The 16,004-nt window shown below is 35.9% G+C and overlaps 3 protein-coding genes across 6 annotated transcripts; 1 reads left to right on the forward strand and 2 right to left on the reverse strand.

Annotated features, from left to right (window-relative positions):
• Positions 1-1,138: 1,138 nt before the first annotated feature.
• Positions 1,139-5,295, reverse strand: LOC130505065 (protein NLP2-like). Of its 4 annotated transcripts, XM_056999672.1 has the most exons (6): positions 4,969-5,292; positions 3,539-4,570; positions 3,412-3,459; positions 2,381-3,341; positions 1,695-2,296; positions 1,420-1,603 (listed from the first exon to the last, which is right to left on the reverse strand). In XM_056999672.1, exons 2-6 carry the CDS (start codon positions 4,418-4,420, stop codon positions 1,556-1,558), a joined length of 2,541 nt encoding a protein of 846 aa, XP_056855652.1. In that variant the 5' UTR covers positions 4,421-4,570; positions 4,969-5,292; the 3' UTR covers positions 1,420-1,555. The 4 variants fall into 4 exon arrangements, with proteins under 4 accessions (XP_056855651.1, XP_056855650.1, XP_056855652.1 ...); XM_056999671.1 differs by having other exon boundaries at positions 1,139-2,296; positions 2,381-3,332; positions 4,969-5,291; XM_056999670.1 differs by having other exon boundaries at positions 1,139-2,296; positions 4,969-5,291.
• A 5,435-nt stretch (positions 5,296-10,730) lies between these two features.
• Positions 10,731-11,696, reverse strand: LOC108853485 (zinc finger protein ZAT3-like). Its single transcript, XM_018626897.2, has one exon. It carries the CDS (start codon positions 11,598-11,600, stop codon positions 10,731-10,733), a length of 870 nt encoding a protein of 289 aa, XP_018482399.2. The 5' UTR covers positions 11,601-11,696.
• A 784-nt stretch (positions 11,697-12,480) lies between these two features.
• LOC108855032 (calcium-dependent protein kinase 5) lies at positions 12,481-15,604 on the forward strand. Its single transcript, XM_018628717.2, has 8 exons — positions 12,481-12,639; positions 13,005-13,801; positions 14,018-14,161; positions 14,268-14,420; positions 14,508-14,623; positions 14,708-14,875; positions 14,954-15,178; positions 15,267-15,604. The coding sequence occupies exons 2-8, from the start codon at positions 13,060-13,062 to the stop codon at positions 15,375-15,377; spliced, it is 1,659 nt and encodes a 552-aa protein (XP_018484219.1). The 5' UTR covers positions 12,481-12,639; positions 13,005-13,059; the 3' UTR covers positions 15,378-15,604.
• The last annotated feature ends 400 nt before the right edge of the window (positions 15,605-16,004 follow it).

Here is a 16,004-nt window from a genome sequence, read left to right on the forward strand (position 1 = left end):
AAATTACATCAAATTAAAATTTATCTTTCAAGTCGATTTTAGTTTATACATCGAGTAACTAATTGTCCAAGAATATATATGCAATATAAGATGTTTTCACATTTTAGATAAAATTTAAATGTAATAAAACCACCCACATCAAAACAAAAAAAAATCGCATCATCAAGAAAACATGACAATTTTAGAAGGTAAAGCAAATATTGAGAGAGACGTAAATAAATGATTCATTTAGATCTTTAGATGGGCTTTTTGCAAACAAGTTAGACATTTTAAAGAAATGAAACTGGTAAAATCTATTATAAAAAGAGAGATCTCACCGGGAGAAAAACAAAGAAATGCTTGAATACTTTTTTTTAGTTTTGTTTGGCTACAAATTGCATGCAACGTTTATCGACGACAATCTCATTGTAGGTGATGCATATATACTTTTTAGCGACCTCTCAAGACAAGATTCCAAGAACAAACCATCAAAATAAGACGCATATCATAAAGACAACAAGCATGGCACAAGACGCATATCATAAAAATTCGAACTTTTAATGAGGAAACTGGCCTTAAGAATACTTATCAAAAAAAAAAACTGGCCTTAAGAATCTCTACCAGGAACAACCTCGTGCTTGAGCCCTGCATACTCGCCTTCAGCTCTCTCTCTCTCTGATTACAACGATGTCAACCAGGCAAGTTAAAGCAGTTGACTAGAGAAGCAAAGAGGTCAAGCTCCTTCCTCAGCTGCACGTTTAGTGAGCTCACACCCCCACCTACAAGGATTCTTGAGCCCACCTTTCAAGCAAAACTTGTTTCCATTTCTTCCTAAAAATCGATGAAATTGTATTTTATGGCCGCACATTTGCATGCTGTTGTCTCTTGTCTTTGAAGGTAAGGTGGTAGTGATAGGTTCCAGAGAAATAACTTTTCTTGTATCTTTTGTCTGGAGGCTTGCTTTTCCTTGAAAGATTAAAGGATCTGAGGAGAGATCAAAGATGAGAACTTGGAGGACCAGTAGGCACTAGATAATGGTAGTTTTTGTTCTGTCTTTTTCTTGCTTCTCAAGAAAAGAAAAGAGGGAAACTGCACGAATGTTTTCATGTGTAGATATAGAAAGCATTTCAATAGAACATACTAGCGTAGACCTTAGTAGAATCCAGAACATAAAATAAAATACAAATAAGCATGTTTTCCTGGTATGCAATATCGCCCTTACTATACAAAAAAACATGCTAAAGCCGATGCAGAAAACCAGTCTTGAGTAGTCCACTACTACTGCTTGCAAAATAGTATTGTATTGTTCCAAGGCACTGAAAGTGTGTATACAAACGATGTCCTAAGTCTATAAATTTGTGAGTAATATTTTGTTTCTAACACACTGTTAAATTAGTAGAAGATTCTCCTTGTCCTTTCAGGTAGCGACCTTTCCATATGGCTTATAACGAAGGACCAGTACTACCAAAAGAGCCTCTCAGCTTGAGTTGAGAAGCTTCATGAACGCTGATCTTGATAGTGCGGCTCTGTGATGATCTATAAATGTCGATACACTCCTCGAGATCCGCTTCACACGTCAGAAGAACCCACTCCTTGTCATCATCCAGGTACTTAAGATCAAAGGCTGCAATATTATTATTATCTATGTTAAAACGCCTAGCGATCTCTAGCCGCAACTCTCTGAAGCCCCATGTTGGGAGCAAAGTAAACCTTACGTTGGCCTCACCGAACGTGGCTTTCACTTTAAATCCGCCTCCAGCTTTCAAGCTTCTGCTACGACTCTCTGGTAAACTCTTGAAAAGAGGATGCTCGCTGATTGTTTTGTGGCTTAGTGTTCTTGAGAGAGGCTTTGATTCCTCCATGTTCACTGTGTGAAGTTTTACCTCGCTACGAGCTCTCTTCAAGATTTCACCAGCATTTTCAGCCATCAGAGTAGTGGTTAAAGTATTATTAGCAGTATTGGTGCTTTGATTAGCTTCAGTTGAGCAGCATGTGCTTGAACCAGAGCTGTGGCTACAAGAAGATGATGGTGGTGACCTTGAAGCAACTCCCTGAGCTGAAAGACCCTTTTCGGTTTGAGCATTCAAGTGTCTTGACTGGTCATTGTTCTTGAAGGAAGTTCCAGATACATTCTGGGAGCTCAACTCTGGGAAACTTGTGTAGAATGAATCTAGTTGGATAGAGCCTTGAACACCTTGAACAGAGTCGATAACAAGTTGGAGTTTCTTTAAAGAGTGTCCCACTTTCTTGATCTTCCTGGAAGGCCATCTTGTTATCCCATGTTGCCTACATATTCTTTTCAATGTAGTTGGACAAACTAAAACAACATAAGAATGAATTTAATCACTATCTGAGAAATTTATGAAATATAAATAATTAAAATAACAGGAAGTTTTCTTACCACCAATGTTCTTGGCTGCATCTTTGAGGCTTCCTGCAAAGTACTGTCTAAGAACTTCTAAACCAATCGTCTTTTCTGTTTTTGTTCTTCTCTTTTCACCTGGTCTTCTACTTCCTAACAACGGTTGTCCTTGTCCCACACCAAAGGAAGATGCATCAAAGCTACTGTGGCCACGGCTAATCTGATTCTTGTTGTCCCAGCCAGATGTCAGCATGAACTCTTCTTTGGGCTCTTCTTTCTGATACTCCCATGAAAGGGACACGCCTTTACCCTTCTCGTTAGCCTTTATCATGTGGGAGATCCATGAGGAATCTTCCTGAGAGATCTCTTCCAAAGGCAAAGGTTCCAGAGGCAAAGGGTTCTCTGAGAAAAGCAGTTCCTCTTTAACGGGAAACACCACTTCCAGCTCTAGCTCTTTATCAATGACAAGATTCAAGCTCCTGAAATCATTCTGCAGTGTCACAGACAGTGACTTGAGCGTTTCTTGTTGCGCTTCTGTGTCAAGACAACTTTTGGGAAAGAAAAACTCCAACACAAACTCAACAGAACCATTGAATTTGTTTTTCAAAGGGACAGCCAAAGCGGCATGTAGACCAGAGATCTTAGCGTGGTGCGCAAGAGAGTAATTGGTCTTGCTAAAAGTGGTAACTTCAGGGACAAAGAACAGTTTGGTCGCTTTAAATGCTTTTCCCACAATGCCTTCCCCTTGAAGCAAATGGTGTTCAGAGCATGCCACTTGGAAATGATAACTCTGTTGGTCCAGAACAAAGCAAGCAGAATCCACGGTTGAAACACACTCAGAGAAGTTCTCATCTGAATGTCTGGATCCACCTCTGCCTTGCCTAGCACACGGTGCCCATGTTAAAGCCAGAGGCAGATCATATGATCTGCAGACTGATGTCAAAAAGACTGATACCTCAGGTAATGCTGCATAATAGAATTGATCATAGACCTGCAGAAACTGTAAATGACACTTAGCAAAGTCATTGTTATCAAATTGATTTGGTTTTAGAGAACATTTTTTGACACACCTCACTGCTTGGAGATTTCAAGTTTTCTGAACTTCTTAGATTAACAGCCTACAGAAATACAGCAACCTCTTTAGGCTAACACAAATACACAAACAAAACTTGTGATCCAAAGGGGCAGAGAGAAAACCTCTAGAGCTTTACAGATATTCTCAAGTTCTGGCTTGTAATTCATCTTTTGAGTTGTTCTGACAATCTCAACAACACCTAGACAAATCCCACTACCTCTTTCAAACACAGGAAGAGCTAATGATCCACGAACATCACATCTCTGAGCTTCTTTGATGCGTGGATACTCTTCACTTCTGAAGAACCGCACATCAGGTGTCCACTCAGGTAACTTCCCAAGGAACACACGGCCAGGGAGACCTACAGACTCCTTGGAATCCTCATCAGCCAGGAAGTTGTATTCCACTGAGGCATCTCTGTATCTTTTAAGACTCAAGTGTTTTGGGTTGAAGGAATGTGGCTGCTCCAAAGTGGTGAGGAAGTTCTTGCCTTCTTGTTGGATTGGCACCCATATCTGTATAAGGGAGTCTTTATCCTGCACCGCCTCGTTAAGACCCTTGATAGCTTGTACTAGTCTATCTTTCACTGATGAAGAAGGGCCTTGTCTTGTTCTTGGAGCTATCCACCATCTTTTACCTCTCTCAGTTTCTTCAAGGAGAAACTTCTCTGCTTGTGTAGAAATCATAGCTGCAGAGTGGTCAGAAGGTACTTGGTTCATTGGTTGACTGGTGAGATCTTCGATCTTGAGAGAACCTGGTGTTGTTGAAGGAAACTTTCTCCCTGTCTCTACCTTAGAGATATGGTCATAAAGGAAAGAGTTGTTGTTGTCATTCATGTTGGTATAAGTTGTCTGCTTCAAGCTCTTACCATCTGTTGCCTCAAGCCAACATCCATCAAAGAAGAGTTCGTCCATGAAGTCCATATTCGTAGCCGTCTCAGAGAATGCACCAAAGCTAGAGTTAGGTAAGAAACCGCCATGTCCACCACCACTACCACCTTCCATATAAGAATCCTTTTTGTAACTCAATCTTGCATCCACCAGAAGCCTAACAAAACTATCAGATTTTGAAGGACTATTTCTTTATGAACTGGTGAGAACAAGTGTCTTTGAGGTCTCCTTATGGTTCCTTTCCTTGGTGACTGTAGAAACTATCTGCAATAAAATGTTGCAGAAACATGATCAAAACCTCAACAAAGAATAAGAGAAGAGAGGAGCAAAACTCAGTATTTGTCAACTGTAAGATGAAAGGTGCATTTCTACATGCTTATAATAGAGTCTAGGAAAGGTTATGAAAGCATAGGGAGGCTATAAATATATAAAAGCTAGAGAGAGTTGACTTGAAAAACATTGTACTCCAATAACACCAATGGACATGGAAACTCCAAGAGGGGCAATTATTGAGACTTTTTAAAAGCAAATTTACAGAAATTTCCAGCAGAAAATAAATGCAACACAAAAGAAGAAGATGAAGAAAAAAAGAATGAGATTCATAAATTACGAACCTGATGCTCTATGACATCAGTTTCCAAAGAACAAAATAGATTACTTACTTTTATCAAGATTCATTGAGCAAGTTGATAGAATTTTCAAGAAATTAATAAAGAGAATAATTGACTGTGTTTAAAAAAAAAGAGAGAATGATTGACTTTGGGTTTCAGAAACACTCAGAAGAAGTAAATAAGCTGACAGAAAACAAAAGATTTTGCTCTGTTTTCAGTTAGAAAGAGGTTTGTTTGGTCTTTTTTTATTGGTACACAGGTACATAACTGATAGAGAGATTCTGAGGAAAAAAAACAAAAAAAAACTGTGAAAAAAGTCTTTTGCTCAAGTAGATGATCTATTATCATCACCACTTCTTTCTGGACACAAGTAGGTGATGAAGGGTAATGCTACTCTATTTTAATCTCCACCATGTGGGCGTGCAGAATCTTTCCCCAAGAACAAAGTGGACCCGTTTTATACCAGCCAATAAGATCTATCTACTGTTCTTAGATTTACACACTTAAATTTAAAAAGAAAAAAACCCACCTGCAGTTAAAAAGAAGAAATAAAGATCTTTTGTTTTTCTGTTTTCTTCTGCAAAAGGATGATAATAGGAGGAAAGGAAGTTGATGTTGAGGTTTTTAAAGAGCTGAGATGTTTGTTCTCTCTTAATTATGTAGCTGGTGATCTCTTGTCTTAATATATAGTACTAATTAGATATAAATATCTATGATTACGTAAGCAAGTATGTACTTTGCTCTGTTTCGTTGGTTAAACTTTGATATGTAGTAAATGAAAGAGGAAGAAAGATTCTTGCAGTACATGTCTGTCATGTTGAACAGGTTACATTAATTATTTGACCTTCAAGATTCTTTCTTTAACTTCTCATTAAAACAATAATCCTTTTGTGACCTCAGCCCTAGTTTTAAAGTTTTTTATTTGTTTGTTAATAGTTTGAAGTTTTCTTAAAATGCCACTTTGCATAAACAATGGTTAAAAAAATGCCACTCTGCATAAACAATGGTTAAGTCTCTCTGAATGTCATTTATATAGATACACAAAGATTTATTGAATGATGCAGACTAAAATAATTATCCAATAGTGATCATTCTCTTCTTCTATAAGATTGAATTTTGTATTGCTTCCAGTACAAAAAGGTTAAACAAAGTTATTTATATTCATTGAATTTTGTAAGCTTTAATGCTTTCTGAAAAATATTTCAGTGCTTTCAAATGGCATCCATGTAAGTTCGATTCATGGAAGAAGATAATGAAATAGTTTTTCGAGTTATACAATTATTCGTTGACTAGCTGATTGAATTGTATTCAGTAATAAAAGTTCACACTTGTTAATTACTATTGACTAACCTCTTTTTAATTTTTTTTAAAATACGTGCTTTTCCTCTTTCATGATAACCATAAAGCGTAATAATTTATGAATTACTAGAGTTATTGAAGTTCAATGACTAGGTAGTATTGTTGTTGAGAAATTAACAAAGTTCTTAGAAAATATTACGCATTTTTACATGAAATAAAATGACTATACGAGACGTCCAAAATTTAGAATGAATATACAGATACAGATTCATGAAAGAACACAATATGAAAATACCAAAATATTACAGTGGAAGTGAAAAAATGTACCCGGTCAGTTAAACCACATAATTGCCTCTTTACGTTAGAAGTGAAAATCTGAAATGCATTTGTCGAAAGGAAAGGGAAAGCATTTGTTTCATTGCAAAATAATGAAATTTGTCCTCACTTTTGTTCATTACCATAACAAAGGAGCTAACTCTAATTAGTGTAATAGTGTGACCAAGAAATATTTCACACGTTTCATAATAAATATCGTTAAAAAAAAATTCCACAGATTAAGAAAATTACTAAATTTTCTATTTTATCCTTATTTAATATATTGTTTTGTTAATTAATGACCTGAAAATAAGGGTAAAAGTTAGAAAATTATTTAATTTATACATTGAAAACATAAAACAATACTTATAATGAAACAAATTTTAAAAGTTAGAATAACACTTAATACTCCCTCCGTTTCTCAATAAGTGTTGTTGTAGAGAAAAATTTTCGTTGCAAAATAAGTGTCGTTTTAGTATTTCAATTCAGAATTTATTAACTTTATTATGTATTTTATTTTTCTATTGGTTGAGATGTATGGGTAATGATGTTTTTGTATGGAAAATATTCAAAATTTAATGATTTCTTAATCCGTGTGCACAACTCTAAAACGACACTTATTTAGAAACATAGGGAGTATTAAACAGAACGAGTATTTGTCCAAAACAAAAGTGTAACCAAGAAATCATTAGAACTATTGGGTATTTATAGTTAGTAGGAAAACTGGACATAATAACTAAGAAAAAAAATTATAATTCACTAAATAACAAAAATCTAATTTATTTCATATTTTCTTTTCCTATTTTTTCTACTCTCACTCCCAAAATCTAATATATTTTTTGGTTATTTGACATATAAGCCCTAGTTAGTAATCAACACACAAAATTCTAAATATGAATAAAAATATTTTTAATCATTTGAAAACAAGATAACTTCTCTGAAAAGATGGTTTTTAATCTCTATGCAACTTGTGATACCAAATCAATCTCTATTCTGAATATATTTTAATTGTTTTTCTAAAACACACACCTGAATATTTTAGTTATAAATGGTATTGTATGATATGATTTTTTTTTAGTCCTTCGTTTTCAAAATTTTACATTTTCATTTCTAATGCGTGATATCTAGAATAGTTGCAGAAATTTTGTAAATCAACAAATATAGGTATACGCTTTGGGTTACGTCGTTCTCCCCCGACTTCAAGATGTACTTTGAGAAGTTCAAGATAAGGAAAGTAAATCGACCCAAGGCCAACTATACGGCAAATCCATCATCCAATCCGGTCTTATACACATGTTCTTCTCAATTTATTAATTTGAAAATCATACATTGGAGAATGATGAGTGTGTATTATTATAAAATAATCTCCAAAGGGCCAGGTTTTGGGAGTGGAGAAAGATGGGTTAAGAGCTAAGCCCTTTGCTCCAAAAAGTCAGTATCACATGACTCTCACTGATCTGAGGAGCCATGGTCCCTTCCTCATCGTCTGATCCCCGACTCGCCGCATCCAAGACCTGACTTAATAAGATGGTCACTAACAGTCTATTACTATAATCTCCATCAGTTTCTTTACTTCTAAATACATATGATGGAATCCTTGTCTTTATAGTAACTTTTAAGTTCTCTCGTGGTGTTCAAAAAAAATAAAGAAAAGGTTCTCTCGTATGTACATTCAAATTAATTGACTAATTATAAGAAATATATTGTCGTGCACGAAACATCTCTCTAATTTTATCTATAAAACAAAATAGCACCAAAATATCTTACTGGAATTATTTGTCCGAATCCGGCAGGCCCTACACATGTCGCTTTTCTGGAAACACTAGTTTCACTCCTTAATTACATGATTTTTCCTTATTAGTTAAGACTTAGATGAAAGACTTCCATATTACAACAGAAAAATCAAAATACCATCTCAACGCCATGTAACTCTGTATACATGTGTAGCTGTGTGTTGGGATAAATTAGCTAGTGGCGCTGAATCTTTTAAGGAAAATGTTAACTAGTACTGATTGTTTTAAAGATAGTAATTTAACATGAATAAATTATATTTTTTGAAGGTAATCCCACGAAAATGGAAGATGATGTCACGCCTTTTAATGATTTTTTAAATGAAAGCTAAGTGATTAAATATTACTTTCTTGTTTCCATCCCTTGTGGGCTTGTGGCATCACACTAGCTAGAAGTTAAATAGAACTGTTCCATAATAACAATTTGCTATTTCTTAGTATTCTTCAAAAAGGTTTGGTTAGGTGTAAAGTCTGGACTAAAATATAAGTTAATCTCTCTCAAGAATTCGATATGATTTGATTAGTCTAGTTAATTATGGTTCAATATATGCATATTAAAAGTTATATATGGTTATCTTTAATAAGTCCCAGTGACGTGCTTCCCACATATATAATCAAATCTAGTTATATTCACAGTACACTAAAATACATATATACCTAACCATATATATGTTGTATATACTTGTACTGACATGTTTCTAATATCACCTTGATTACCTTTTTTTCATTTCGGATCGGGATGTATGAATTAGTAAGTTACGATTTAAAATAAAACAACATCGTATTGCAGAATCAGCAAACAATCAGTGATCGTCAAATTCATTTTAAAATATAATTTGTTGGATATCTTTCTGACATTTTCTTATGACTTCAACCTGATAAATGTTTATAAATCATGTTGCAAAGTCAGCAAGCATCAGCATAATGTTTATAAAAAGTCTTCTATATACTTTAATCAGTAAGCAAGATTATGTATATTGTGGGATATCTCAAATAATATCTTTTGAATACTTGAACAAAAAAAATTGTATATAGTTAAAGTCAAATGGTGGGAAGTTCCAACTACTGAAGTCACTGCTATACATTCATGCATGTCAAATTATTCAATACTAAATAAATATACTAATTGGATATATTTAGCCGAGTTCGTCTGTTTAAACTAACTTTGAGCATGTTGGGAAAAAACTTTAGTTGAGCATACTTCAACATTTTTCTGATGCAAAGAACGTGTGAGGAGATAAATCGGTCAACTTCATCATACGTAAGCCTTCATATCTATATTTATAAACATACATATATGTATCAAATATGTGCGTGAACACTCGCGTGTGATTTGCACAACTAAGCCGAATAAACAAGAGCAATGAAAAATTTCGTTTCATTTTGATAAATTGCATTCTACATATATTTTAATATACTTTTAATAGAAAATCTTAGAAGAAGATTCTTCTTGTTGTTTTTGATGCATTTATATACTAACAGACATCGCTGTAAACGATATCTATTGTTATAAAAAAAAGAATCAGTAGTTGAATATTTCGCCAAGGTTGTGTGTCGCACTAGTTGGCTAATGTTTGAAGGACAACTGATTATATGATTGTTTAATAAATTAGAGAAGATTAATTGAAAAACTGTCTCGGATTAGGGTTCGTGCATGTTGTAAGTAGTTCTGCGTGCTTACCTATAATGCATCTGAATCTTCAGAATATTAATATAGCTTTTTTAGGATTCAATCTTAATTATGTAATGTTAAAGCTAGCTGGTTATCTTGGATTAGATATAAGACTAAGATTCTTTAGCGAAATAAGATCTAAATCTAATCGATGTACTGTAGAATGAGATCGTGGTGAGTTTAAGATCAGGGCAAATAACGAAACTTGGCAAGAATAGTACCAAAGAAAATCGCTTGTAAAATTAATTGGTTCTAAAAGGTTGGTTTAATTTTTTCAAAACGGCTAAATGTGCTTCTGAAAGAACTCTTTGTTACTATTGGTCAATACATTTGAGAGTTTCTTTTACAGCTTAGGATTTCTCCATATAAGTTCAATGATATTTACAAAAATATACCAAATATTAAAATTGTCAGTGTATTAATTCAATTTTTTTTTATTTGTTGTAACTTTTCCTGTATGTTGTAGATATGGGTTTCCAAAAGAGTACACTGAAAACCAAAAATAAAGAATATTGCACATTTCATTATTATTTATTTTTTGCTAAGATAATGAAAGTTTGATACAATCACTTGTATCCAGTTTTAACACATGTCATTATTAAGCATTTATATGTAAGAACACACCAAACACACCAACATCCTAGCGACATACATTATCCAGATCATTATATCACAACATTATCCTAGATATATTAGAAGCCAACGTCTAATTTATAACTATAATTATATTTTACTAATTAAAGTCCTAACCTAAGATCTAATGAACACTCTGGTGTGTCCGAAGTAGAAAGATCATGTGTTGTTGCAGGAACATTCAGATCGAACGCACCACAGACCATAGTCTCCTCTTGTTTCTCCCAGTGACATCTCATGTGGCCTCCTAAAGCCTGACCACTAGAGAACACTCTGAAACATACATTACACTTATGCTGCCCCAAATACGTAACGATCTTACCCTGGTGATCATGATCACTAGGAGTAGTAGTAGTAGTAACCGTCATAGGATCATCGGCAACGTTCGTTATAGCGAAGCATCCTTTAACGTTCTTGTGACTAGCTCTGTGTCCTCCTAAAGCCTGATGTGATCCAAACACTTTCTTGCAACCCCCACACTCGAACCGCTCACCACAACTTGATGATGATGGTGTGGAATTAGCCAGCATTAAGAGATAAGAAGCGACTTCATGATCTTTCTCGGTCATAAGGGAGACCCATTTTGGTGATCTCTGGTTCTGGTTTGAAAATGAAGCCGGGGTAGGGCCACGGTGGTTAGGAGGAGGATTGATGCCACGCCATTGACGCTCGGGGTGACATCTCATGTGACCAAAAAGAGCTTTCCATGACCAAAACCTTTTGCCACATTCGGTACATGGACGTGTGATTTTGGGGGCATTAGGGTCTGGCTTTCTAGGGTATTTTGGTTTTGGTTTTGGTGAAGAACTAGAGGGTAGCGCAACGGTTTTGCGTTTCTTTCTAGGGCTCTGATTGTAACTTGGAGATAAAGCAAGCTGGAGATTTGGATTAGGATAGATAGGGATGATTGCGTTAGAAGTAGGGGTAAGTGGAGTGTGAAAACTGGGATCAGAATCAGAATTATTGGTGGCCATTGCGATGGGAGAAAAGAGAAGAAAAAAAAAGGATAAAGGTTAGAGAAAGAGTTGCTTAAGTAAAAGGAGACGGTTACGTGGGGAGGAAGTTATGGAGGGACAGGGAGACAGTTAACTTCAGTTGAGGAACAGAGCGGTTTCCTTTGTAAGGAAAAGACTTATCCTTGTTTCCGCAGTTTCCCTGCTTTTTATTATTGGGCCAATTTCATGGGCCTTATCATCCAAAGTTGTCCGTCAGTATAATTTTACGAATTAAAATTTGGTTTGATTAGCTGGTTTGGTTTGGTTAACTCAGTTCTCTCCGGTTGTGTTTGGTTTTTCTAGTTTAGTGATTAATGAGTCTAAAAACATTATTTTCTAAATATTATTAATCTAGGATTACTACATAGGTTGCATGGTTAAACACAAAAAGGTTAACATATCTTCTCCTTTCCCAAAATAGATATGATGGTTCAAGTAACTAAGAAGCAGCAGATGTCACGTTCATAGTCAACGCACATGTATTATGTATACATACCTCTCTTAAACCCATTGACTTGAACCGGCGTCGTCTGGATAAATCAAAACTTCTTGACTTGGACTCAGTGTGTTGACCATAAGTAAAGACTTAACTTTGTCAATGATCATCAACTTATAATCCGAATATTCAAAGACTTGTCAAAAAAAAGAACGTGAGAGGAAACCGCTATAGAGGGTCAAAGAAAAGGAGCTGTTGAGCACTCTCTAAGAACTTTCATTCCCACAATCGTTGCCGTCGAATAAACAAAACACATTCTCATCCAACGAATCTAATTGTCCGACCAGTCTCTCACCAAACATTAAACTCAAAAAAAAAAAAAATATTTTCTATTTACAGAGATTCGAATAAATCTTGTTTATACTATATAGTATTAAAACTGGGAGCAGCTTTCCTTTGGTGGAAATAAACATTAAATATTGTAGCTTTCCTCTTCTTGTGACTATCTTTTGAGTCTCTCAAAGTTCTCTTTTTAAATCAAGATTCATTCTTCTCTGCGTCACCACCGTTCTCTAATTACTGGTAAGTAGTATGTAACTAGATCCTCTCTTTTTGCTTTTATTTCATTCCTCTGTTTCTGATTCCTTTGTTAGTAAAAAAAAAAACTCAGATTTGACTATTTAGTAGCTCCTGTGGTTTCTCCTTTTGACTCTTTAATGGTTGATCTGATTGTTGGTTTCTTTCGAGTGTTAAAGTTCGTTTCTTTACTCTATGACAAGCTTCTTGGATTTGGTCTGATGAGTTTTTTTTCTGTCTGAACTGTTAGTTGGATAAAGTAACATAAAAGTGAAAGTTGATGATGTACTTTAAAATGCTTGATCTGATGATTTTTCTTCTTTAAAGTTTGTTTTCTAAGAAGGGTTTTTGATTTGTGTTTCTCTTTTTAGTTTGAACAGTTAGTTTGGATGAAGAAGAGAGAGAGTGAAAGTTAGTATTTGTTTCATGGGCAATTCATGCCGTGGATCTTTCAAGGACAAAATCTTCCAGAGCAATACCAGTAGTAATAGTAAGCTTGAAGACAACTCCAAAACCTCTACCAACATCTCTTCAAACCGCTCTAGTTCTTCCACCAACAACTCAGAGATCTCCTCTCCCAACAAGAACAACAGCAAAAACTCACCTCTTGTGATTCCTTTAAAAGAACCGACCATGAGGCGTAACATGGACAACCAAGCTTACTACGTCCTCGGTCACAAAACACCGAACATTCGTGATCTCTACACTCTCAGCCGCAAGCTAGGACAAGGCCAGTTCGGGACAACGTACCTCTGCACAGAACTCGCCACGGGGGTTGACTACGCTTGCAAGTCGATCTCCAAGAGGAAGCTGATCTCTAGAGAAGACGTTGAGGATGTCAGGAGGGAGATTCAGATCATGCACCACTTAGCTGGTCACGGTAACATCGTGACGATCAAAGGAGCTTACGAGGACTCTCTGTACGTCCACATTGTGATGGAGCTTTGCGCGGGAGGTGAGCTGTTTGATAGGATTATTCAGAGAGGGCATTACAGCGAGAGGAAAGCTGCTGAGCTGACCAAGATCATTGTTGGAGTTGTTGAAGCGTGTCACTCTCTTGGTGTTATGCATAGAGACCTGAAGCCTGAGAACTTCTTGTTGGTTAATAAGGATGATGACTTCTCCCTCAAGGCTATTGACTTTGGTCTCTCTGTCTTTTTCAAACCAGGTAAACTATCCTAATCTTCTTAATTAATGTTTGCTTAAAATAAGTGTTCTAAAAATCGGTCTAGGCGGTAAATCGTTTCTAAATAAACGATTTAAAAAAAAAAATCGGTCTAGATGCCCGCCTAATCAATAATCTCCTATAAAACGCCTAGTTACCGCCTACGTATTTTGTTGAATATTGATTTGATTGGTTTTGATGTTCTTGTGTGTGTTTCAGGTCAAATATTCACTGATGTTGTTGGGAGTCCATATTACGTTGCTCCTGAGGTTTTGCTCAAACGTTATGGACCTGAGGCTGATGTATGGACTGCTGGTGTTATACTTTATATATTGCTGAGTGGGGTCCCACCGTTTTGGGCAGGTAAGTGTGTTGTTCATGTAAAGCCCTGTTTGGTTAGCCCTTTAGAAAGTCTTGAGTCACCTGAGATCGATGTGTGTTTTGTTTTGTCTTTGTTTGTGGAAAACAGAAACTCAGCAAGGGATATTTGATGCTGTGTTGAAAGGATACATTGACTTTGATTCAGACCCTTGGCCTGTGATATCAGACAGTGCCAAAGACTTGATCCGGAGAATGGTATCCTCCAAGCCTGCAGAACGCTTGACTGCTCATGAAGTCTTGCGTATGTATCCACTTAACTTAAAAGATGGTTACTTATAGCAAACATGCATTGGACTTATATGTTCTGTTTCTCCTTCTTTTTTTGCAGGTCATCCATGGATCTGCGAGAACGGTGTTGCACCAGATAGACCACTTGATCCGGCTGTTCTGTCTAGAATCAAGCAGTTCTCTGCAATGAATAAACTAAAGAAGATGGCTTTGAAGGTGAGTGTGTGTTTGTTGCATAGACCCTATTATCCTGCATGGTATCTGCATCACTTCTCTTGACATTGTTTGTGTTGTCATCAGGTGATAGCTGAGAGTCTCTCTGAAGAAGAGATTGCTGGCTTAAGAGAAATGTTTCAGGCGATGGATACTGATAACAGCGGTGCAATCACCTTTGATGAACTCAAAGCTGGTCTGAGGAAATATGGATCGACTCTGAAAGACACAGAGATCCATGACCTTATGGAAGCGGTACAAATCTTAAATCTTATTTGAAAAGTAGTTTGTTATTGTCTGTTATAACATGGAGTACTTTCTTGTAAATGACAGGCTGATGTGGACAACAGTGGGACAATAGATTACAGCGAGTTCATTGCAGCGACGATACATCTCAACAAACTGGAACGTGAAGAACATCTTGTAGCTGCGTTTAGGTACTTTGACAAAGACGGAAGTGGTTACATAACGATAGACGAGCTGCAACAAGCGTGTGTTGACCATAGTATGACTGATGTTTTCCTTGAAGACATCATCAAAGAAGTTGATCAAAACAATGTAAAAAGCTTTATTATCTCATATTGACTCTGTTTCACATTCCTCTCTAAGACTAATAATGTAAAAGTTTTTTTTGTGATGTAAACAGGATGGACAGATTGATTATGGTGAGTTTGTGGAGATGATGCAAAAGGGAAACGCTGGGGTTGGAAGAAGGACGATGAGAAACAGTCTGAACATTAGCATGAGAGACGCTTAGAGATTGTTGCTTTTTCCCTGGTGGTTTGTGATTTCATGGGGTCAACAAGCTCAATGCTCACCACATAGAAGTAGCCTTTGGAGGTTTTTTCTTTATTGTTTGTTATGGCCATTGTTGAAGTTAGTGAGCTTTGTCTAATCTTCTTCCTTTGTTCAATGTTTTACTAAAACGAAAAAATTGTCATCAATGTTTTGTGTGTTTTCTAAGCATTTTTTTTACTTTGAAAATCTCTGTTTCTTTCTAGAGGATTATGACCTTTCATCCATCTCAGACTACACAACTCGATTTAATTAAAAATATATATAATAAGTGTGTGTAAATACTAAATATCAATGGCCTTTGATGAGCTAGCAAGTCTCAATCATGTAATCAAAGCTGCTTTTCTAAGTTTATTCTCAAATAAAACGAAAAAACTCAAGGCTGTTCGAAACCAATCATACATAGGCAACTAGTCTGTAATTTGGAACATTATTAAACCAAAACCCCATTTTATATGTTATACAAACATATTCACATGCTTTGTAACGCCGCAACCTTTAACATAATTTTTAGTTGATCAATTTAATGGTTGGTAATCAGCACATGCTTAACTAAACCAAATTTTAAACCGACCATTTGTTACTCGAG

Source organism: Raphanus sativus, unplaced genomic scaffold, assembly GCF_000801105.2.
Source record: "Raphanus sativus cultivar WK10039 unplaced genomic scaffold, ASM80110v3 Scaffold1984, whole genome shotgun sequence".
NCBI lineage: Eukaryota > Viridiplantae > Streptophyta > Magnoliopsida > Brassicales > Brassicaceae > Raphanus > Raphanus sativus.